Source organism: Rhipicephalus microplus, chromosome X (assembly GCF_043290135.1).
Source record: "Rhipicephalus microplus isolate Deutch F79 chromosome X, USDA_Rmic, whole genome shotgun sequence".
In the NCBI taxonomy this organism is placed as follows: Eukaryota; Metazoa; Arthropoda; class Arachnida; order Ixodida; family Ixodidae; genus Rhipicephalus; species Rhipicephalus microplus.
This window is the reverse complement of record NC_134710.1, coordinates 346953196-346979284: the sequence shown is the minus strand read 5'-3', so window position 1 is coordinate 346979284 and position 26089 is coordinate 346953196. Positions and strand designations below refer to the sequence as shown.

Below are 26089 nucleotides of genomic sequence, written 5' to 3'. Positions count from 1 at the left end.
CGGTATTCGCCCAGCCGTGAGTATCCTGCTTTCGATGCGCCTAACAGCCGCTCTACCGCTCGTTCACCTTCACCGAAACGTCACCGTTCTCTGTCGCTATTCATCGCCGACTAACTATGGATCTTCCCGGATGGAAAACTAGGTTATGCCGCTCCTCGAGGTAGTGCTGCATCAAGTGCGACTGACCCACATCCTCCATTGGCGCTACCTACTAATAAGAACTTGCCGGAAGTGCATGTGCACGGTTATTCTTTGACGGCTTTTGTTGACACTGGAGCTGAGGTGTCTATAATGAGTGCTCGTCTCTGTCGCCGCCTCAAAAAAGTACTCACGCCTGCCGCAACACAAGCCGTTCGTGTCGCCGATGAGAGAACTGTGGCCATCATTTGAATGTGTACCGCTCGTATTAGCCTTGCCAGCCGCCATGTTCCTGTTTTATTTTGCGCGCTCAACAATTGCCCTCATGACCTCATCTTTGGAACGGACTTCTTGTCGACGCAATCTGCTCTGATTGACTGTTCCGCCGGCACTCTCTGTTTAGAAATTCCTCTTTTTCTAGATTGTCGCCCGGAGCTGCCAAAAGCCTCTGTACCACACACTTCAGTCGGATACCGTCAAAAGCCCTCAAATTCATTGAATTCGCAACAAGTTAACCCTTTGTTGACGATGATTATGTCGTCACACCTATTCCACATTGTCTTCTGGTGCGCGGCATCACTGTGCCACACTCCGTCGTAACCGTGACCTCTAACCGAACACGTCAGCCTATTATCAATTTCGGTTTCACGCAGCAAGTACTACCGCACTGAATTCCAGTCGCCAAGCTTCGGCTCTTAATAGACGGCCATGTCACCGCTTTTGCGGCAGACGCATGCTCTGATCTTCCATGTCGCCCGCCGGATGCCACATCCCTCGATGCGGCCTTGCACCCTATGATCGACCCGAAACATAAACTTGAGCAATCCGACGCCCTATTGCACCTTCTGGCTTCCTACCGCGACATATTTGACATCGACAGCAGTCTACTCGGTCAGACTTCTCCCGTGAAGCACTGCATTAATAGTGGTGATTCTCCTGCCATTCACCGCCGACCATACCGGGTGTCTGCCACAGAGCGTAAGGTAATTCAAGAAGTCAACAAGATGCTAGCCAAAGGAATTATTGAACCCTCCTCGGGTTTTTGGGCATCTCCTGTTGTGCTCATCGGAAAGAAAGATGACACATAGCGCTTTTGCGTCGATTACCGCCATCTTAATCGAATCACGAAAAAGCACGTTTATCTTTTACCTCGAATTGATGACGCTCTCAATTGTCTTCATGGCGCGCGATACTTTTCTTCAATCGGCCTACGTTCTGGCTATTGGCGGATTGTGGTGAACGAGAAAGACCAAAAAAGACTGCGTTTGTAACTCCCGACGGCCTATACCAATTTAAGGTGATGCCGTCTGGGCTATGCAACGCCCCAGCCACGTTTGACCGTATGATGGACTCGCTATTACAAGGGTTCAAGTGGTCAACATGCCTGTGCTACCTGTATGATGTCTTTGTATATTCGCCTACATTTGAGACACACCTCCAGAGTTTGTGAGCGGTTCTCGGCATCTTCCGCACTGCTGGCCTTCATCTAAGCTCATCGAAATGTGCCTTCGGCCGCCAGCAGGTTACGGTGTTGGGCCACCTTGTCGACGCATTAGGTGTACAGCCTGACCCGGAAAAAATTCGTGCCGTCACGAGCTTCCCTGTACCCCAGTCTGTCAAGGACGTCCGCATCGTTGTGGGATTTCGTTCCTATTTTAGAATGTTCGTGAAAGATCTTGTAATGATCGCTCGACCACTCACCGACATTTTGAAGAAAGACGTGACTTTTACGTGGGGTTCCGCCCAAGCTTCCACTTTTTCTCACCTCATCACCCTTCTCACGACTCCACATATATTGGCCCACTTTGACCCGTCTGCTCCGACAGAAGTTCAAACCGATGCGAGTGGTAACGGGATTGGAGCCGTCCTAGCCCAACTCCAGCGGGGACACGACCAGGTTATCACCTACCCTAGCCCCCTACCCACAGCTGCCGAGCGCAACTATTCATTAAAAGAGCATGAATGTCTTGCTCTTGTTTGGGCAGTCAAGAAGTTCCGCCCATATTTATATGGCACGAATTTCTCTGTCATAACAGACCACCATGCGCTATGTTGGCTTTCGTCACTGAAGGATCCTACTGGCCGGCTCGGGCGCTTGGCTCTGCGACTGCAAGAGTATGCCTACATGGTGACGTACAAGTCCGGACGCCTACATCAGGATGCAGACTGCCTGTTCCGCTACCCGGTTGCTGAGTCGAGCACTATGCCTGACTCCGAAACCGAGCCTTGCGTATTTTCCTTTTCGCAAATTACATGCATCGGTGACGAGCTACGCCATTATGCGTCCTTGGGTGTTATCATTGAGCGCCTCGAGTCACGATCTTCCAATCAGTCACATCGCTTATTCGTGCTCCACAATGGTGTATTATACCACCAAAGTTTTGAGCTGGATGAACCGACACTGCTGCCTGTCATTCCGAAACACCTTCGCTCGGAAGTTCTACATGAACTTCATGACCTTCCGACTGCTGGTCACCTTGGTGTGTCACGCACTTATGACCAAATACGCCGACGCTTTTTTTGGCCAGGGCTTGCGCACTCAGTAAGAAGATACGTTGCGGCTTGTGAGAAATGCCAACGCCGCAAAACACTATCGACACTTCCCGCCGGAGGCCTTCAACCACTTGACGTTCCGTCAGAACTATTCTTCCGCGTTGGCTTGGACCCACTTGGCACTTTCCCTTTGTATTCCTCGGGTAACAAGTGGATAGCCGTGGCCACCGACTACGCCATGCGCTATGCCATCACACGAGCTCTTCCAACAAGCTGCGCTACAGATGTCGCCGACTTCCTCCTCAAGGACGTAATTTTGCAACACGGAGCCCCACGGCAGCTGCTTACAGACGCTGGCCGCACCTTTTTGTCGAAGGTCATAGCCGACATCTTGCAGTCCTGTCAAGCGAGACACAAGCTGACTACGCCATACCATCCGCAAACCAATGGATTCCCGGAGCGTCTAAATCGAACTCTTAGAGACATGCTCGCTAAGTATGTTTTTACCAACCACACCGACTGAGATCTCGCGTTGCCGTACGTCACGTTTGCCTACAATTCTTCTCGCCATGACACAGCCGCTTACTCCCCATTTTTTCTGTTGTTCGGCCGAGAACCTGCATTACCCCTAGATGCAGTCATTCTGTCTACCGCGACACCGACCAGCGAATATGTCCTTGAAGCTATAACTCGGGCTGCTCACGCACGCGAAATCGCCGGCACTCGCTTTCTGGCCTCTCAAGAGAACCAGCGGCGTTTGTACGATCAACGGCATCGTGCGTGCACTTCTTAACCGGTTCATTGGTGCTGCTGTGGTCCCCGACCCCTCAAGTCGGCTTGTCAGAAAAACATCTCTCCCGCTACACAGGTCCATATCGAGTTCTTTGTGAGGTTACTCCTGCGACAAACGAAATTTCCCCTGCTGCCTCATCGCCTTCAACTGCCCCACAGACCACCAATATTGTACATGTGGCACGCTTGAAGCCTTACCACTCTCCCACTGACGTTGACATCCAGATGCGCTGAGACGGCGCTTCTGCCGCTAGGGATTATTCTACACGCATGTTGACATTTTGTGGGACGATGCATGTGTGTGCCTGATATAGAGGACGAATAACGGTCTCCGCTCAGTGTCTGGTCTACCGGTCACGCCGCTGCTGCTGCTGGTTTGAAATATATTTCATCCACAGCCTCGTCGATAGGGCGTCTCTCTTCTGTAATGATATGAAGCTAATTAAAAGCTGCTAGTCAGTCTTTCGGTACTATCTAATGACATTCGCACTTTTTATTTTGCAAACTCTGTAATATTAGTATACAGTTCATTTACAAGAGAAATCACAACATTTTTAGACGCGCTGCTGGAACCTGATTGTATGCTTGAAGATATCTGCCTAATTAAACACACAGTGTTCTATCCAGTGGACGATGTTTCGTGGATGTGTGGTGATTATCGAAGACGGCCTGGGTTTCCTTCCGAGCCTGGAATGTCCTTTCACCACATCACGCTATTGCAACGCCATCATCACACATCTCATTCCGTATGCGCTGGATGCTTCCTTCAGCGATGGCTGCTACTTTTTTTAACACTGTCCCAGCACCGTACATAAAGAACGTGTCGTGCAGTCATTGCTTGAAGAACTTGCAAGCTTGAGTGGCCTTCCTTTGGCGCCTACTTAAATCCCATGGAATATCTCTGGGGTATGTTGAAGAAGTGACTGCCCGTACGAGCAAACCGTGGGCGCACGGCCGATACCCTATGGCAAGCGATCGTACAAGAATGGGAAAGCCTGCGCGGTCGACCGGATGTTAATAAATCTTTGTACCAATCAATGCCCACATTCATCAATAAGGTGCTAGAAAATGGCGGAGACAACACTGCCTGCTAAGTCCAGGAGAGATCCATGTTTCATGACACCTATGTAAATGTCTTGCGAACAAATTTGCAAAAAAAAGCCATCACCCCTGCCTATTTATATTTCTAAATGTAACCGCAAGAGCAGCGCAATAATTGGGCTTTGCGCAGGAAAACCGGGGCGCATGCGTGCTAATCCCGGCCACCACTAATACTTAGCGAGAGGTGGGGGGAAGAAAGAAAAATATGGCAGCATATCCACAGGGTGAATTGGAGAGTGGGGCGAAGCATCCGTACGGCCATTTGTTCTTGCTTCCGTGCGTCCAGGCGTCCATCCACCCGTCCATGCGTGCGTGTGTTCGTGCGTTCGCACGTGCATCTGTGCGTCCGTACCTGCGTTCGTCCATGCGTCCGCCCCTGCGTCCGTCCATGCGTCCATCTGTCCGTGCAGCCACCTGTGCGTCCGTCCATGCATCCGTCTGTGTGTCCGTTCGTCCATCTAGCCAACACTGCAAGTACCACCATCTCGCATATTTTCATCATAGATTCCGTATATAGAAGCACCGCCATCGAGCGGACATTCCAAGGACTGAACGAGAGGTGGCACACGCACACTTTCTTACGGCTTGCGCTTCGTGTCCACTTCCCACCTCTAACCACCTCGAGTTCATGGTACTAGTTCACTGCATTCTAGTTCTATATACTAGTTCACTGCATTCGTGGCACTGCGGCCCAACGTTCACTAAACCTTTCTAAAACCAAGGAGGTTACACCCAGGGAGTATAACCTAGCAAGCCTTTCTTGACAGATAGGGCTAAATGTACATGCGAATGGCTGATAATTGGGAGTGAGAGACAGGAGAATTCGGCTTTTAGTTGGCGCGCACGCTGCGAATTTTTATTGTTCAATAACGCACAGGAGATATCTACCACCGGCACCACCTTGCAGATCAAAGCGTAAGACTTGTTACGCACTACGACTACGACGAGGGGCGAACGGGTGCCGCGAAAATGCTCCATACTCACTAAGTACCTGTCCCATGGCTGCTTCACTACTCACCTATGCACTGTATAAAAAAAGCAACAGCGTGGCTAAGCGAAAATATAACTGATAACAGCCCAAAAATACGCTTTCTGATGACTCATATTTATATACTGCTCTCAAACTATAAGCAAGTAGCCCTGGCTATTAAAGAACGCATCACCTTCAAAGATATAGGTAGACTATATTTGCGCAGACAGTGAATTTAGACAGGCCCGAGGTTTGAGGAGAGATGCGTCTTCCACGTAGTGCTGCTGTTGATCGCTAGTGACGGTGGACATAGACACACGTCTGGAATGAAACGCTTACGCACCTATGCCTTCGTCCTGCAGGTGAGTTGCTTTTCCCAGCTTGCATACGCCTGCTTTAAATCCAATGATAGATTTTTGATCGTGCTTCTATGCCCTGGAGCTATCGTGCGACTCTTTTAGTCATTGCTTTTAATGCTGTGTGGTGACATTGGATGTAAAGCCGGTACTCAAAAAGATCAGCAATCTGAGGCACTTGTCAAAGTTTCAAAAACAATGCATGACCTAAATAAACGGTCTCTATGAGTACAAGACAACCAAAAGTCAGATATATACACTGTTTCAGAGCTGAAATTAGTACAGCAAATCATGTATATTGCCAAATGTAATATCAGAGTGAACGTAGAAGGCGTAGAAGGCCCCGCTGTGGTGGTCTAGTGGCTAAGGTACTCAGCTGCTGACCCGCAGGTCACGGGATCGAATCCCGGCCGCGGCGGCTGCACTTCCTAAGGAGGCGGAAATGCTGTAGGCCCGTGTGCTCAGATTTGGGTGCACGTTAAAGAATCTAGGTAGTCCAAATTTCAGGAGCCCTCCACTACGGCATCTCTCATGATCATATCGTGGTCTTCGAACGTTAAACCCTACATACCATTAGAGGGCGCAGAAATCCTACAACTAATTTCGACAAATACACAGTGAAGTCGACGAACTTCGTGAAATGGTACACCGCATGGCGAAAAAGTCAGCTACTATGCAAGCGCGGTTAGACAATGCCGAAGACCCCTCTCACTGTAATAATACCCTTTTTTCTAAACAATATAAATATCGCTGCAGAAACAATGTCTCAATAAAAAAATTCTTGACTTGCTCGCAAATAATATGACACTCGGTATTACACGAGAGCACATATTCTGTGTACATTGTATTGGTAGGTTTAGCTCAAGTAGGCCATGTCCACTTATTGGTAATTATGAATCGTACAAAATCAAAGTGCAAAACTTATGAAATGCGCAAAGCCTAATGATAGCAGAATTGCCGTCAGTGAGGAATATGGTGCAGTAACTCGTCATGCAAGAAAAAAACTTATCAAGTATACAAAATCTCTGAACATGCTTGTCAAGCTAAAACATAAGAACCTAGCAATCGATGGTAGGTGCTACTCTTACAACGCCAACGATGGCACTGTGTACGAAAGGACGCTGATTGACAGGGTCACTAATTCTAGTGAGTCTTCTACAAGTTATTTAAGGTTCGGCCGTGCGGTTTGGCAGCACGCCGACAGCATGATGTGAGAGGCAAGTGCTCTATTAAAAAAAATCAGAATTGGCAACGTTGCTAACTAACATTTTTATGTACTTGTCGAAAAACAGTGAACTGTGCAGCCTAGTAGATGACTATGAAGCTGATATTATTTCTGTAACCGAAACATGGCTACATTCTTAAGGATAGAATTCTGGAACACTCAGATGCAAAAAATCGTATAACATTTACCGATGTCACCACGCTAACACGATAGGCGGGGGTGCTCTGCTGGCTGTTAGCAAGTGTTACGAGTCTTTTTTCTTCCAATAAAGTGTGACATTAAACCTGTATTGTGTTGTCTGAGTAATATTTCAAAAAGATTGTCATCGAAGTTTGTTACCACGCTCCATCAAATGCTCCGTCATTTCCCGACAACCTGTACGATTGCCTCAACCAAGTGATAGTTCAGTTTCCAGCGGCTGAAAATAATATCATCAGTGACTTCAATTTCCCAAGTATCTGTTGGTCAGAATCATGTCCATTTTTGTCACCTTTCTCATCCAAAGCTAATCGTTTCATTGAATCATGCGCCTATTTCCACTTGCACGAGGCCGTCAGTTCACCAACACGCGTAACAAAAACTACGTCATCGCTTTTGGATTCGGTACTCACGTTATCTACTGATCTCCTCTAGTGTAGTTCACTACCAGGACTAACTAAGTGATCACAACGTTTTACATTATTCCATGACTCTGTCATTGTCGCCAGCGCACAACCGCTTTAAAACAATTAGAAAAACAGGAGAGGGAACATAGAGGTTGTTAACAGGGCCCTTTCAGCATTTTTATATCAGTTTTGGCAAACTTCGATAACCGTTCATTTGAATTGAACTGACAAATGTTCAAGAGAAAAAGAAACTATACAATCAATTCACTTACATTAAAATTTTTTAAAGAGCAAAGCACCATAATACAACAGATAACTGAACCGTGTTTCTCACAAAAAATGCCTTTTTCGCAATAAAAAGCATTCGCAATGTCAACATAAATGGGACGCTTATGAGAATGCAGCTTTCCAGAAATTTAGAAGTAGTGCTAAAAGCCTCTAGGCATTAATTTTTAACACTGCACTTCCTAACATGCTGAAAGGTAACCCAAAAGTTTTTTGAAAACTATTTCAGAGTAAAGATGCACTTCATGTATTTCAGGGTATTTCAGAGATGTATTTCAGAGTAAAGATGCACAAATGTGCCCTCTAACTTGACCTGATAGTTCACACACTCCGTACCAAAGTGGCGTGTTAATTAAAAGATTGCCTATTGTGGAGCTAACGTATTTAGCGAGGAGGTATGACGCTTGAGCGCAACGGCAAAGTTTCTTATCAATTGGTTGCACGTCACCGCGAGTGCCTCTCATCCATATCGCCCTGCGCTCGCGTGTATATATGTACAATCGTGCCTGGGCGTTATCTAGAAATTACGAGTGCGACCCAACGCGTTGCAGCACAAGAGGATAAAGAGTCGACAAGAGAGCAGCTGCGACCGAGGAACGCCCGTAATCCGGTCAGAGAGAAGCGAGGCAAGGTCTACACGTCAAAACGCAATGATGATTCCAACGGTCATCGTCACCTTCCTCATCCTGCTGTTTACAGGTGGGAACGCATTGCAGGAATAAGAACGTTTCACTTCAAACAGCAACAGTTATTGAAAGCCAATCTTTTGAGCCGTAGCCGTCCACGGACATTATCATACCGCCCAGCGTTTTCATGAATGTAACGTGCCGCAATATCCGCTTGACGGCGAAAATGTTTCTCTAACGGCATACGAGTCTCGGCATTGTCAAACCAACGCGAGTCAATATTTTTTTTTTATCTTTGTGGACTGTTTACGGCTTCATTTAGTCAAAGGACTTTTGCAACGCTACCTTATACAAAAAGCATTGTCAATTTACAGGCAAATATAGTTTCAAGGTTTACAATAGACAGCTCCTGAAATTAGGTATTCGCACCAAATCAGCTTGTTTCTAATGGCCTCGCTAATCTCTGTTACGCATATGATATACCTAGTGCAGCGGCGGTCGCATTTTGATGAAGTCGACTAGGTAGAGGATCATGTACTGTGTGACGTCATGGGGCTTAATAAAAAACACCAGCTGATCAAAATTTCGGAAGCCCTTCACTGCGGCGATCTCGTAAGCATACCGCGCTTAGCGGGATAGCGGGCTTACCGTGATAGCGGGATCATTGTGCGCGCAGGCAGAGGCGTATGTCACCCCTTACCACTTACCGTACGCACGCTATTTTTCATATTTAACGTTAACGTGTTCGCGTTGTTGTTGTTGTTGAAACATTCACTTCATTCGCAGAAAACGACTCTTTAAAATAGCTTGGCCTGCCTTCAGGTAGCTTTGATGACCGAGTATTACGAATAAGCTGGCGTAAATTTGGAGATAAACTGTTTTTAACGTCTCTAGGCCTAATTAAAAGGTCTATGGGAATGAATACGAAACATAAGTGTTTTCGCGTTTTGTGCGTGGTTTATATTAACGTACTTTTATTTCCACTAAAATTAACTTGTAGCATTGCTTCCAGCTGCGACACAGTCAAATATTCTCGTTTTCTTTAGTTCTCACTGTTCTTTAACTTATTAGCTCTTCTATGTTCGATGTATGGCGGCACCATCCCAGTTGGGGCACGTAAACCACGTAAACGCTATTCCGCTGTCGGCAACGAACGTTTGCTGCACGTTAACGCTACACCCTTAAAGCCCACTATAACGCTAACGGTAAACTATACCTGTTTATTATTATTTTTATGATATAAATGAATTGTGGTGATATACAAATATTCTTTCTTGTATCTGTGTGAACACATACATGCATCTGAAAACCACCTGAGATAATGTGTATATTAGCATAATTACCTTTTACACCAAAGAATATTGCTATCAAAGTAGCACCAGAGTAGAATAAGAGAGACTAGTAACAGCTCACAGAAGTTCACAATGTCTGTACTGCTGTCATTCTTTTTAATTTTCTGCGGCGAAATTCCGGCCACTTAGACTAAGACAAAAGAGCAAAGCGGAACAAACTGCGAGAACAATACTTATCACGCCCTTAGTTTTCATTTATGAGTGATATCACTGAATACGCCTCAACGAGCTTGAAGAGGAATTTTACATCAGGCCCCAATATCGCTCGCTTCATGCTCGCCCGGGAGTGAGGCGTTAGCGTCACTTGAATCATGTGCGTCAACTAAGGGCGTGACAGATGCACTATACTCGAATGGACGCTTTTATTTTCTATGCGATATTGGCTGGTAATAATAATATGGGGAGTTCTAAATTCCAAAACCAGGATAGGATTATGAGAGACGCTGAAGCTGAGGGCTCCGGAAATTCTGATCATGTGGCCTTCTTTAACGCGCAATAGCATTGCAAAGTGTATGGGCTTCCACTGTTCCGGCTCCACTTATATATGACATCCACGGCCGCGATCGAACCCTCAACGTTTAAGTCAGCAGCCGAGCAGCCTCGCCATTGACACACCGAGGTGGACCATTGGCAGGAAGTTACTGCGCTGCATTATAATAGTGCTGTACTCTTGTTGCACTTCTGCAAGTGGTTAAAAGGTTACGTAAGTTAGGCCTTGCACTCTGATCAATCAGTCTGACTCCTTCGTTTAAAAGTATTTTTGTCTGACTAGCCTAATTTTTGTCTAAGTAGGGTAAGGAGGGGTAAAAAGAGACACAGTGAAAAACGCGACATTTTGATTTTACCGGTCTCTGTAGGTGACACAAACGCCCCGCCGCGGTGGTCTAGTGGGTAAGGTACTCGGCTGCTGACCCGCAGGGCACGGGTTCAAATCCCGGCTGCGGCGGCTGCATTTCCGATGAAGGCGGAAATGTTGTAGGCCCGTGTGCTCAGATTTGGGTGCACGTTGAAGAACCCCAGGTGGTCTAAATTTCCGGAGTCCTCCACTACGGCGTCTCTCATAATCATATAGTGGTTTTGGGACGTTAAACCCCGCATATCATCATTAGGTGACACAAACACTATTTTTTTCCTTTTTTCAGCAGTGAGTGCTGTTTTTTTTTTCTTCAAAGTGTAAAAGTCGATGATTGCGTACGGAAAAATTACGAGGCTGGTGTGAGATTGTTCGTGACTCGTTGAGAGGGGGGGGGGTGTAAATTCCGCTTGGCCAAGTTTTCGGATCCTTGCATTAAAGTACTCCTGCATCAGTGCAGCAACTTAAATGACTATTTTGTTACTTTAGAATACAAACTACATAGCACCAAATGCCTTGTTCGTGTTGTGGCTAGGGGAAAGCGGATATTTTGTTGTTGTTTTTTTTATTCTGGCATGTGAAAAGAGCAAACGAGGCGAACATGCATCCAATTGCCTTAGAGAGTGTCTTAATAATTGAACCATTAACTTACAATTGCTATATATAAAATTTTTCTAGTTTAGGAAGGTTTGTAAACGCAAGAGTATTTCATATTGCCACGTGGGTTCCTTATTTTCCCTCGTCTTTCAATCCGTTTTTGCGCCAAGTCTGTCGGGAATGCTTAGCGCAACCTGCGCCTAAATGTTCTCGTAGGTTCGCGATTATTGTAGATTGTTCTGTTAATATTGCGCGCAAGACACAAACTCTTAGAGGATTCTAGAGCTTGCGCGGTGACCAATAATAAGACCCGTATTCACAAACGCTCCTTCACTCAAGGGCTACCCTCGACTTGACGAACTCAAGGTGGAGCGTGCTCCTCCACTCAAGGGGCCGCTGCGTTTCATGGACGCTCCTCCACACTTCCTTTGCCAAAGGAGGCCTTGGCAATGCTCCCTTCACTTGAGTGAACTGCATGCGCCGAGAAAAGCGCCTGATAACGAGAGTATGCGCAATTGTGGTAAAGAATTGTCTATCCATGTACATTAAGAGAACACCTTTTCTAGTTATTCTTTTTTCTAAATTGACATTACAGCAAAATACGTGCATTTAGAGTAGTAGTGTTGTTTCCCTAAGCCTTGTGCTGATAGAGTTAGCGAAACCCTCCTTCAAGTCTAGAAACAGTCGAACCCAGGCAGCTGAACGAACAGCTGATGGCATTTCGTCTGCTGCTGAACGTGTCCACCTGCTTAGTTTATTTTGTCTTGTATGCGTCTATTAATTGCAGTTTATATTTACGGTAGTGTGTGCGTGTGTGTCGTTTGAGAGCCTACTTTCGCCGGGGTGACTAACGAACTACGTGAGTGATGACAGGAAGCGCAATAGATGACTTGTTGCTTTGTTTACTTTCGCTTACTGAGAGCCTTCTGATCCCTTATGTAGCCACCCAATGTATAACGCGGTGGAATGAGTATTTTTTACTATATATCGCAGTATGTTGGCGTGCTTTTAGCATTCACCACCGCATTATGTATAAGGATTACTCGTACGTAAATTCGTTCACGCTACGGGAGTACGTGCACAGTTCCTAATTTCAGGGGCCTGTGCAATGTTTATTTTTCTCATTTACTGCGAATTTCACCGTGGCGCTTTCGTAGTTGTTCCTCTGCGTATAATAGGAAATTTGAAAGACATTGCTCGCAACTGATATTCAAGGTTATACCAGGGTAGCGTAAAAAAGTAGGCATGTTATACTGAGCGTTCGTATTAGACTGCTACGCAAGTTAAGAAAAGCGATCGTGTGCCTTTCTTTCACTATTGACGAAAAATACATTGTAAAGTTGTTTTCTTCATTTAGTAACATATATAGTTGGTTAACAGAGACTGGTGTGTGTGTGTGTGTCAACTTTAACATTTTAAACTTCCAAGGAATAAGTTATTGTTTTTGCATTGTTTTTCTATTTGCCCTGCATTTGTGGATGCGTCTAATTTGACAGATTCGCATAGAAGTAACCTTTAAATTTGTGTAGCTTCCGTCTCCAAGTTCACACAGCGGGAACGTCTTAAATTTTTTCCCGTCTCCTTCATCTGCATGCTCAGAAGCACAATCGTTAGTGCATGAATGACCTTCGCACTAATGTTTTGGATTTTATTTTGCAATATAACTACTGTAAATACCTGTTAAAAAGGATCGTGGTGTCTGTGCTGCATTCCAAAGCCCCGGCACAACATAAATTATAGGGGATGTTTTATTTTTTGGGGAATCATAAAATTGAAGCCGCGTCTGACTTTTGGCACTGTTCTGTTTTAAAAACTATCCTGTGGGCTCTCTCAACCTTCGAGAAAGTGTCGTCAAGAGCAGCGTATATTATTCTGCTGATTTATTGAAGACCAGTGCAACAAAGCGGTGAAAAATGCTCAAGAGTATTGCAGCCATCGCGGATACATCTGGTCAGAACCCTGTAAATAAAATATCCGCTATTGCTGCATCATTAGCAAGTCTACCAGTTAGAACCACGCCATCTCAGTTCCGTGGAAGAGGAGTGGTGCTGCTTTATATAAAACAAGTTTAATTTTTCTAGAACTGCTTTCCTGTAGAATCGGAGAAGTGGTTTTTGCAGTCCTGTCTCATCATGAAAAGACAAACACGACGATAATTATGTATAATAAATGAACAAAAGAGAAGTTGTGAATGGAAAATGGACCTTTATTACATGTGGCTGATGAGGAGCAACGTGGCAAACATAAGAATGCAAATGAAAAGTGTTCATCAATCAAACATATGCAACCTACACACTGTAATAATAAAGAACGAGCTCGGAGGACATCATAAGTAAGATTAAGGAAGTAGACACCATAGCGCGCCTAGTGCAGTGTAGCTGCACGCATTCACTGCTGTTTTTGTGCTTTTGTATACAGTCGTGCAAACTCTGCAATGCATTGATAATACGACAGATTCTAGGAGGCCTTTTCTCTGTGTTCTTCTGTCGGCAGCTGGTCCCGTGCACAAAAGAGGCAAGAAATAATATTAGAAAAACGTAATAGCTTGGATACAAAAGCCGCATTTTTCTTTAATTCTAGCTGTGCACACAATCATTAGTATGTCTCGCGTTCAAGAACAGACATGGTTGAAGTATTGAGCTTTGACTATTTTGACACATGTTTGACTCAGGCACTTGGGCAGCTGACCAGGCATATGGGTATATGATTTTATTATCTAATTGCACGAATCAGTGCCATAGCCAGCAATTCTTCTTCGGGGGGTAGGAATGGGGTTAAATTTAAAAAAAAACATTCTCATTATGTATCTGCTGTATTTATATTTCATATGTTTGCGTTTTCATACGACACTCGACGCACTTTTGCGTACATGCAGGTTGCACAAGCATGATCATGTGCTTGATTCCCTAAATGTGTACTTGGTTGTCCATTGGTTTTGTGAGCTGCATAGACACTGTATAAAGAAGCTATGTTTCACGCGTAGTAGCTACAGCAGCACACTCATTGCGCCCAATGTATTGTGTTCTGCTTTTCTTAAACTGTCTTTAATAGTAATCTGACCAAAGCAGGGAAAAAAATAAAAAAACACAGGAGAACTTACCTTCTCATTGGTACAGATGGTCGTCTAACGGAGGTGTGCTTCGTCGTAAATTTCGGCTAGGGCAGCAAAGGTTCACCGGAGAGAAAGCAACTCTAAAGTACGGTGAACCCAGCGCATCAAAAGTTTGCTATGCCGCTTGCTTGTCAAGCTTTCGCACCACGCTTGAACTGATGCGGTGTGCGAGCTTCATCAAAACACTTCAAAGCACTGGAATCCGCAGTAAGTCATGGAGCACTCGCACGAAGAGTATACGCACACCCGAAGGCAGGTAATTCACTGGCTCATGCACGGAACGCAACACATCACGGCACTGGTGAGTGCTTCTTTTGACACCACGCCCGCTTGTCCCGGCGCCACAGTAGCCATTGCTGAACCGTTCGAAGACAGATCCGTAGTAAACGCGCGCAGTCATTGTCGAAAGAACGCGGCGGTGGCAGCCTACTTGATCGAGAAACGCCGTCAAAGTGAGACGGGCTCCGCCATGGATGCGATGCTGGCGCAAATATTTCACTCGAGGGACGATTCAAGGTAGCTCGATCGCTTCCTTGACAATCTCGAGGAAACGCTCAAGATTTTTTCAAGTGAAGGAAGCGTTTCAAGTGAAGGGCGGTTTGTGAATCGGAAAATGCCACTTAAGGAGCGTTTCGAGTGAAGGGTCGAGTGGAGGAGCGTTTGTGAATACGGGCCTAAGGCTGGAATAATCGATGGCACTTGCATACATTGCCAACGCGCTTTACCGTTTCTCAGTTGATTGACGGCCAACGCTCTGTTCGCCGCTATCAGTGCCAATGTTCATCGCTGTAATCAGACGTTCATCGAATTGACCAGAAGTTCAGTTCAAATAAACAGTTTCATCTTTGACGTACAGTCTCTGCTTTATTCGACGTCACGACCCTGTGACATTATGAAGCTTCCTGGGAGGAAAATGACATGAAAAAGCGCTGATTGCCATTCCGAACATCACTCTATTTGTTCGCGCTGCATCGAGGTTTTTCCGTGTTTCCAAGAATGCTCGCAAGAGATGCATAAAAAAATGACGGAGTCTCAAAGTCAAGTCGTTCACATACACGTCTAGTGATTGAGTTTTAACAACATTTCTTCAATAACCCCATCAAAAAAACGAGTGTTCTAAATCTGAATTTAGCACAGTTTTAAAGTCTTTATCTGGCAAAACCCAGCAAACGAAGTTGAAAGCCATGAAATGCCTTAGAGTTTCTGCATCAAAACGGCAAAAATAGGCAAAGAGATACGTCGGAACGTATCTAGAGTCCAATTGATGTATAAGTCAATAAGGTTGAAGCGTTCAACAATTAAAACACAACATTAGCACAAGAAATTACTGGTGGCGTTTTATCTACAAGGAGTTTTCGAGCAAGAAAACACCACGTTCTGTCTGGATTCAATGCGTGAAGTCCAAGGCTTGGGCTCTATTAGGTTGCGTGAGGGCCCCCCGAGTCAATTAGCAGTCTTTTTATTACAAAATCTGCAGGGATCAATTTTTTTCACAGCGTCTCTTTTTTCCGCACGCAGCGTCTCCTAGTGCCCCGCAGGTTGGGGCAGAATGCGTCTGAGTGTTTTTAAAACTTATTTTTGAAATATTTTTAATGGTAACAACGTGGTAATAAATATGTAGCACATATCTTGTACCAAAAGGAAAGTTGTTACAATGATGTTTTTTTGGTGTTCACTTTTTTTAAGGTTTGTCTCGCATTTCACCCCACCCTACTCTACTGGGTTGAGTTAAATCAGAAGCATACATGCATGGTAAAAAGATAAAATCAATGTTTTTTTAAGTTCTAAAAACCAATTGTCGCTCCTTGATGGGCCTATACAGTCATGATGTTCCCTATCACAATTCATAGCTCGAATTATTGCGCATCTTTTTGGCATTAGCGCTTTTTTTTATATAATTCGCATTAACATGTACCGAGGCATCACGGAAATATACGATGAAGAATAATGGGCTGGGTGAATGTTCCAAATGTTCGAAATAATAATCGATAACTGTCTCTTTTTCGCGTGATATAGTCGTTCAGAAGCTGGTCTCAATACTTACGCTCTTGCTTTAGTGCCTTCCTGATGCTGACGTTGTAGCGAATCAGCAGATTATAACAACTCACTAAGTGAGTCACACCCATATTCAGTTAGCCGCAAATTTTAAGTTTGCTAATGTCCAATTACCGCACAAAAAGTAATCGAGGGAAATGCCATGTATATTTGGTTATTGTATTTCTAGATACCGCCTCAAACACTGTAAGTTTAACTGCTAGTGTGGTAGGTTGTCTCAATGGGCTCAATGAACCTTTCCTGAAATTGACCGCGCCACCTATTGTGGCTGCAAAGCCTTATACGGAAATCCGGAGCGCCAGCGGAGTGTTGTCTGCTCGTGGAAGTATTGGCTCACCTCGTGTACTGCAGCACGCGGGCGTACGAACGCATTGTTGCAGGAATGCATGCATAATAACCCCGTTTCAGTCTGCACTCAGAGAAGAGGCATAGGCCAGAGCAACATAGAGTCAGCAAACACTGGTATCCTGAAAGTGTACGTAAAAGAAACTGTAATAGCTCTAATTATTATAAACAAAACCTAAGAATGAAGTGTTTATTTCAGTATACAAGAAATAATTTTTTCTGCAAGCAACAGTCACTTGAGTTCGAAAGACGAAAGAGGGACAAAAGAAAGAGCCTGACTTATAGTTTACGCAAGATAGAGAAACAACTTTATTCTAGTTTATGCAAAAGTTTGGTCATTAGGAGCGTACAGAACTGCAGAATGAATCGCGTAGCTCCAAGTAGCAATAATAGTTACCTTATACAGCTTGATTAGCAGCTTTAGTATAAATAGAGGGTAAGAAGAAAATGAGCCATTCAAGGTAAAAAAATAAAAGGCTTTTTTTCCTCCATAAGAAGAAAATTGAAGTGTTGTTCTCCATTCGCATACTTTTACAAGGAAGTTTTTTTAGATGTTCTTCCCACTATGGGGTCACGCGTATTGTCTATGGTGTGCAGAATTCTGTTTGGACACGCTCGCAATTGGTAGGGCACCTGTAGACCAGTTAAGTTACCGGCTGTCTCCTCGATGGGCCAGCAATCCATGAAAAGCCACTCATAAATTGGTCTGTGTTCCGCGAGTGCACTCCTTTGTCAATCGGACTTGTAAACACCGGTTTTATGTTGCTGTCGGCTCTCGGAGAAGTTATTAGCTTCCCCCACGTACGAAGCGCGACAGTGAGAACGTGGTATGAATTAACGCAGTCGAGGCGCTTTCCTTTCGGGCAGCCTGTCTTTTAGACATGCAAAAAAGACGCAGGGGCCAGTAATCCACCTTCTGCGATCCACTTCCGTAAAAAGCGTGTCTCTACAGTTTGTCATGGTGGATTCCGCGGATGCCTCTAAGCTTATTTAGCGATTGCCGTAACTCGCCACATGAAGTCAGTGCGTTTAACAAATTTTTCTCCACAATTTCTGAAACAAAAACGCGATTCCGCACTCGCTTTCTTTGTCAAAGCCTACGGGTGGACAGCTGTCCTACATTGCGACAACCAAATTCTTCGGGGTTAGTTTTGAGAAAACGGCACCTACGAGGTGAAAAAGTAACGAGTAACATGACACGACACGTTAAAAACAAGTGTAAGTGCATTATCCATTATAGTTACGACATTGTAACGAGTACGTTACTAGGTTACCGAGAGTGGTAGCGCGTTGCCGCTAATGGCGTTACTTGTTACATGTTAGCGCTAACACTGATGAGTACCAAACTGGCACGGATCATAAGGACTGCATGACTATATGAGGAATATAAATGAAACGTCATAACATTAAAATTATAGCAGAGATGTCACGAAATGCATAGTTTGCACGTAAGAGTCATGGTGCTCTTGTGGCGACTTTATTAGGCTTATATTGTTGTGGCAAGACGACAAGAAAAAAGGGTGTGTTACAATATTTACAGTCACAGCAATCAGGATGAAAACAAGCAATATGGCGAGAACAAGAACCACCTATTTTCACTTCTTTGTCCTCTAGGTAAGCGGCACAACATTACCCTCCGGCGGAAAAAGCACCGACTCGGTGCAGGCGGAGAAATACGACAGTAAAAGTGGTCACCATACGCATGCATTGGTCGAGTGTGGTGTATAAGATAAGGCTTCAGACAGACAACGTGAATAATGTCAGTGCGGGGTTGAGTCTACGAGGACCAAGACAAGTGTTCAATATGATACGTGTAACGTGACGTCGGTCACTCGGAAACGCACATGGTATGATCTGGTGTACAAGAACAGTAGCTTCTCAGAAAGCCCAACACGGCGTGCTGGATACCACAGGAGGACAAGAGATCTTGGAAGAAAGAGGGCGTTTTGGTGATGGCTTTGATAACGAGATCGTTGGCCTGCTTGTGAGTCGGTTAGCCGAACGCGTGCAAGTTGACGTCCATGGTCGGCGTGGGCTATAGCCTCGTGGGCGTATTCAGTGGCTGGGTACATCAAAGAAGGCATCATCGTGTCCTTAGGCAAGGTTAGATTTTGGCCAAATAACTTGAAGAAATTCGAATAGCCGGCCGTCTCGCGCCATGACGTATTATAGGCATGAGTGACAAAAGGCGATGCTGCATCTCGATCCCGGTGGTCGGCGCACAGTCGGACAAAACTTTGAGTATTGCGTGCAGCGGCCACTTTTTGTCTCTCAGCACCATAATATGGGACGAAGATAGGAAAATTGCTCTGTGGACATGTTATTTTAAGCATACACTCATCCTCACCTTTTTTTGAAATCTGATTGAGTCTAATGGCAAAAATACACACACAAACTGCCACTCATGCACAATAGCTAAAGATTTGGTTCGTGTGTAATGTCTGTAATGACTTAGTTAGGCCGTGATTAGTTCATGTTTGGTTGAGCGAGACATGAAAACATCGTTGATGACCCTAGAAAGAAAGTGCCTGCCACGGTCCGCTATTAGCTGCCACGGTGCTCCGCGCTGAAGGGTGGCCTTGTGGAGCAAGAAGTCTGCTACGTCGGTCGCGCAGCTTGTCGGAAGTGCGCGAGTAATTGAAAACCGTGTGGCATAGTCCATGGCAACGGCAATCGTTCGATTTCCCGAGACTGACGTAGGAAACAGACCAAGCAAGTCGAGGCCGACCCGAAAACGGCTCATAAGGGACATCGAGGGATTGCAAACGGCCAGCAGGTGGGAGTGTTGACTTCTCGCGTGGCTGATAGACGTCACAACAGACGTAACGACGTAGTGACCTATATGATCCTAACCAGCACAACCAGTGGCGTTCACGATCATAGGTGTGGGAAACGCCGAAGTTCCCCGCCACCGGCATGTCGTGAAGCTGGGCCAGAACAGTCGAACGAAGGTGTGCCAGAATCACTAGTACGAGGCAAGTATTCTGAGGTATCAAACCTTGACGAAGTATCGTGGGGGGAAACGGCACCTGGCGTAAGCGATGACGTAATCGTGACCACGTTCACTTCAGCCGAGGGTAGCGCCTATATTATGACCACTGGAATCGCTACGTACTACGGGAGGCGCAGAATTGTCGAAATGGGCTAGCACAGGAGGCGACGTGAGTAGGTCGACGAGATTAGCAAAAGCCTACGCTTGCTAAGGTCCCCAAAAGAAAGGATGTCCTGTTCGCTCGGGTCGCAACAAATGTTATTATAAAAAGCCTCAGTGGTAAACTTTGGCCGTGTTTCTAGTCATCCTGTGGCTTTGTGAGCACACTCTTCATGGAAATTTTCCAAATGACCTACATCTTTTCTAGCGCTCGGATTTTTATGCTTTCAGTCTAAATAGCAGGCCTCTTTGATTTTTCAATGATTCAGTAACTCACCTTAGGCACAGTTTCACCAACGAAAGGTAGCATGGTATTCATGATACGCTCTTTGTCCCGGTTCCTTGGCTACTGTATATACAAATTTTCGTGGCCCAGATCGGGGACTACGCAGCAATTCTTGCTGTAGCGAAAATTTGCGTCCATCAATACTGCGGTGGTGAGCAGGAAAGCCAAAGTATCACATCTTTTCAAATGCCTCGCCACGGTGGTGTAGTGGCTAAGGTACTCAGCTGCTGCCCCTCTCTCTGGTCACGAGATCGAATCCCGGCTGCGGCGGCTGCATTTGCAATGGAGGCGGAAATGTTGTAGGTCCATGAGCTCAGATTCGGTTGCGCGTTGAAGAACCCCAGGTGGTCTAAATTTCCGGAGCCCTTCACTACGGGATCTTTCATAATCAAATGGTTATTTTGGGACGTTAAACCCCACATATCAATCAATCATCTTTTCAAACAACACGCCTTTGCCGTTGGAACGCAGTGAAATTCAATTGGTTGCGTCTGACCGTGTATTTTAGGTGCATGCCTCTAGGCGTGCATTGCTGCAGGGGTGTCTGAAATCAACTGCTGTTCTTTGTTAACAGCACACTGTATGTTGTTCTCGCCGAAGAACATGTATGTTTTTCCAGCATGCCACGAATTCTGGCACTGAGTGTCACAGAGAGCAGCTGGACAGTGTGGCAGGACCTTTTGACAGGCTGCAATCTCGCGCGCTGTGCAGCGCAATGGTTCCTCGCGCGAAAAGCACCACCAAAGACGCGGACAAATGAGCATGCGTAACAATGAGAGATAGAGGTGTTGCTAATGGGGAGTACAAAAATGAAGACCCTGGTGAATGCCTTATTTTTCTTAGCCGTGGCAGGACGCTTCGCGCTCTTTCCTTGTTGAGTCACATCATGAAATTCTTTTTCAGTGACCTGCGTGGAATTCTACTTCTCAAGTCGACGGCCGGAACGCATGTCCTTGCTCTCACCAGGGAATATGGCCAGTTCAAGCGACCACGGCCTTTACTCTATAAAACTCTGTGACTTCATGGGGTCACTGTGAGCATACGTTTTTCGTGTCTCCGTGAGCGCAAGTTAGCGGTCGTGTTCAGAGAAGTACGGCCTGTTTCTCTATCACTTTCCGATCGCTTGAAGGAGATGGCGTCTGTGCATGTCGTCGATATTTTAAATGCCCTGAAGAATGCTGTCAATGGGGAAGGAAAAAGACGCAGAGGTGGTGTTTTGTGCCAGGTTGTGGCTGCGGCCACAAGTCCTACGTTGAAATAGAGACCCTTTGTTTTTGCTGCACTGGTGGCACCAGTTAAACGGGTGCAGCACCTTTCTCCTCGATTCACTGGTACCACGCGCATGCTCTGCACTGGCTCCTTCGTTTTCTCTTGGTACAAGCGTAGTGCAGCATGAATTCTCTCCGCCGGCCTGCACTTGCTCAAAAGGAAGTGCAAAAAGGTGCCGCATTGCGTGCGCCGCTTCCTCCCTTCAAGGTTGGAGCAGATCACGCTCCGTGTGGTTAAGGGCGCGTGCGAAAAAATAGTTGAGTCAATCTCGCGCCACTTTTTTAATGGCATGAAGAGAGTCAGCAGGGCAGTGTCTTGGTAAACAACGCCATCAAAACATGCCGGATGTATCGACGGTAAACAACACCGCGATGCACACCACGAACGCTTCCTGCACTTGCATGTTCATTTTGGCAGTAGCCGCCGCACTTTAGTATCGCAGTTGCACCTGCACTTGCTGAACCGGTGCTGCGCGCCCACAGCACTGCTGGCACTGCTGTGACACTTTTCAGAACTGGTGCAGGCAGTGGTGCAAGCAAAATCTAGGAGACCTACACTATGCCTAGCTGTTTCGGGCACCATACCCACAAGAATAATTTAGAAAAGTAAGCACTTTTCATACCAAGGCCAGAAAAGGCGCTGCAAGATAATTCTGCAGTTTACGAAAGGCATTTTGACTCAAAGCGGGTATGTATTTCGTAAATGTTTAAGACAATATAAAAGTGGAGTGAATGAGTGAGTAAGAATTTATTAGAAGGCAGAGAGGTCGGCCTGAGCTAGTTTGCTCTAGCCTGCTACTCTACACAGGAGATAAGGGAAGGGGGAAGGAAAGAGAGATGAAGGTTGATGAAGGGAACAAGAAGACGTGGTGCGTATAGAGGTTTCTACAATTCGTCACATTAGCGCGTTCGACGGCCTGATGGGAAACACGCCAACACGCCTCATGAGCAGCAGAGCTGCAATGGAAAGAGCCAGAAAAAAGCATTACGCATGTCCATTATCTGCTTAGAGGGCACAACCAGCATGCTACGCAGAAAAAAAGTCAGGAAGCTGAAGCCCTTGGTTATGTAACATTTTCATGTACTGTTTCCAATAAACTTCTATCAAACCACGACTCTTCTGTTTTGATACATCATCCTACTGTATTTAAAAAAAACTTCATTGAGTTCCACTCTTTGAATCACTATAACAATCCAAATTCTATAACTATCCACTGGGCGACACACGCAGGGTCGTTCCAATCAGTCTGTCTGCAGGAGTAATTTTTCTAAGCTGCTTTTTACATGTTACGATTTTCATAGTTTCTAGACGTATACACCACTAAATAAACAGGCCCATCAGCACCGTAAACACTCTAGTGTTAAAAATGAGCCCAGTCGAATCCCTTGCCGGCCCAGAGGCAAGAAGACAACGCTGGTCAAACACGGCTGACCCACTGACAACGCTATCACGCGGCAGGAACGCGCTTTTGGTCCAGCCCTCGGAGGCCGGTCATCACACTTCCCTTCTCTGACCACCTTAGCCGCAAGCTAAGTTTTCCAACTTTGGCTATATTCACCGCAGCGTCCAGTCTCCGCTTGAAGAACCTGATTTGGGCACGCACGAATGCTGCTCCTTCATTCTTGGGGAAAAATCACTTGCATGTGAAACAGGCTTTAGAAGCCTGACTGTGAGCCAAAAGTGAGGAAAATCGTGCGTGTATGGTTCATATGGGAAAGCATCACGTTAATTACCGTTAAAAACTCCAGTCAAAGATAAAATGTTACAAAAAAAACAGACAGAAAAGAAGAAATCAATCAAAAAGGAATAGACTAAGTGCAGTAATAAGCAAGCAGGCGATCTCATACTAACTTCATAATTGAATAAGTCCTAGCTTATTTTCATTTCAATTGCAAGGAAACAAAATGAACGATCTATTTTTTGGAGAATGCGCACAGACCTGCATGACTTTAACTCTAATTATTATTCTGCACTTGGAATACAGCCAGGATGCATACACGTTGAGAAAGAAAAAAAGGTAGGGTAGAAGGGCTGAAAGCACAGTGAAGAGATGTGCCGTATAAAGGGTGTTTTCAGCTAACTTGCGACAAGTATTCAAAAAAAAACATAGGCAAAACACGTATATAATTGGGAGATTTTTGTTCTTAGCCATAGCATCACGGCATAATATTTTCATCCAATCAGCCAAGCCCCACAATATAAAATACAGCTTGATTAATTTGAAAAAAAAATTGTCAGATCGCATGCACAATGGTAATCATTATATGCGAAGCACCAATGAGGATGGTTAATATGTCACTTTAAAATCAGCACAATGTTACCAGGTGGACATAAATTATGACCGAACATGACTTGCATGTAATGTTTATATTTTTTGGAAGTGTCATTTACCTTCTTCGTCTATTCACGTCAGTTGATACTTAAGTTGGTATTTGTGGAGCTGGCAAAACGGGCGCAAACACGCTATGAGCGTATCATGTGGGCATGTTTTACATGACACGCATCTCATGATTATCATGTTTGGACTCGACATTTTCCTTAGTCGCCTATTCAAGTCCCGTCATACCAAACTTGATATATGTGGATCTGGCGAAACGGCCTCGAGCACGTCAGGATCATAGCAAGTAGTCATGTGCTTACATGACACGCATGACACATATGATGTCATGATTATCATGTTTGCACAAGTCACATACCTTCTTCATACATTCACGCCATGTAATACCAAAATTAGTGTATTATGTGAAGCCGGCGAAACGACTGTGACACGTCATTAGGGTGGCTTGTAGTCATGTTGCTACAGACACGCCTGACAAGGTTATCATGTTTTGACGTGCAATTTACCTTCACCGCCCGTTCGCTTCACGTAATACCAAATTTTGTCTATGCGAAGCTAGCGAAACGCCAACTAGTGAACCATGAGCATGGCGTGTAGTCATGACCGACATGAAATGCATGTAATGATCTACTTGTTAGGGTCCGTCACTTATGTTCGCCATGCGGTCTTGTCGTATCATACTAGTTTTGCACTATCATGTAAACAAAACCACCGCTACAGCTGCAAGACCATGAATTGTAAATTATGACATTCATGACACACATGTATTGATTTTCATTTTATGACTCGTCACTGCTACTCTTCATACAGTCATGTTATCCCATATCAATTTGAATATCAATACCATCATCCCAGGGGTTGAGATCTAAATATCGTAGGCGGATAGATAGATAGATAGATAGATAGATAGATAGATAGATAGATAGATAGATAGATAGATAGATAGATAGATAGACAGATAGATAGATAGATAGATAGATAGATAGATAGATAGATAGATAGATAGATAGATAGATAGATAGATAGATAGATAGATAGATAGATAGATAGATAGATAGATAGATAGATAGATAGATAGATAGATAGATAGATAGATAGATAGATAGATAGATAGATAGATAGATAGATAGATAGATAGATAGATAGATAGATACGCTCCAAGTCACCGAAGTTCGCTAAGAAATGCCATGCATTTGAAATATAGTACCTTGACATAAAAATCTTCAACGCAAAGTGTATAGGTTGTTCTGAAATACAAGATTTTTTTAATCTGCGCTAACTCTCCTGCTTATTTTTTCGCACATTCTTTCACAGCGTACGAACTTAAAATAGCGTGCGACTGCCGCCTATCGCATAGTGCATTTAGCACCCTCAAATGTAGCTTGAAATAAGGGCCAGTGGCTGCTGCGAACGCTGAGGTAGATTGAACAACATATTGGTGTCTGGTATGAACATTAGCTATAAAACAGGTGTACCGTTTCAGAGAAAATTGTCGAACGGGAAAACAGCATCCATAACCAAATGCCTGATGAGGAACAATGGAGATGATCACGATGGCAGTGCGGTAATGAACGTAGATAAAAAAGTGAATGAAGCGCATGTAGCAGCCGCATTTAAGTCCCAGAACCGTTTTTTTTTTTAGTTTTTTTGTAGGTCTTACCACCCCTTAAGGTCCATCGCAGTCCCCCATAGCCTGTTTAGTTCCGCCGCGGTGGTCTAGTGGCTAAGTTACTTGGCTCCTGACCCACAGGTCGCAGGGTCGAATCCCGACTGTGGCGGCTGCATTTTCGATGGAGGAGAAAATGCTGGAGGCCCAAGGGCTCATATTTGGGTGCACTTTCCGGAGCCCTCCTCTACGGCAAATTTCCGGAGCCCTCTACTACGGCATCTCTCATAATTATATCATGATTTTCGGACGTTAAACCCCACAAATCAATCATAGCCTTATTAATCGACTTCTTTGTGTGGACAGGCCTTTGATAATTTGTTCAACTTGACTTTCAGGGCACTCAGAGTGCCACGACAAAGTGATATTCACGTGGTATTCTTTTTTTTCAGCTCGCGTGCTCCAAAGAAACGCTGTAAAAGAAACGGAAGCAGGGCAGTTTGGATAGGCAGAAAAATCGGGTGTTTCTAAACA

General features: G+C 45.0%; 1 protein-coding gene across 1 annotated transcript in view; it reads left to right on the top strand.

The window, feature by feature from the left end:
- The first annotated feature begins 8498 nt into the window (after positions 1-8498).
- LOC119161158 (uncharacterized) overlaps positions 8499-26089 on the top strand; it is a 131627-nt gene continuing 114036 nt past the window's right edge. Inside the window, exon 1 of the mRNA XM_037413510.2 lies at positions 8499-8664. Coding sequence (XP_037269407.2) covers positions 8616-8664 — 49 coding nt within the window. The 5' untranslated portion in view covers positions 8499-8615. The remainder of the gene's footprint in view (positions 8665-26089) is intronic.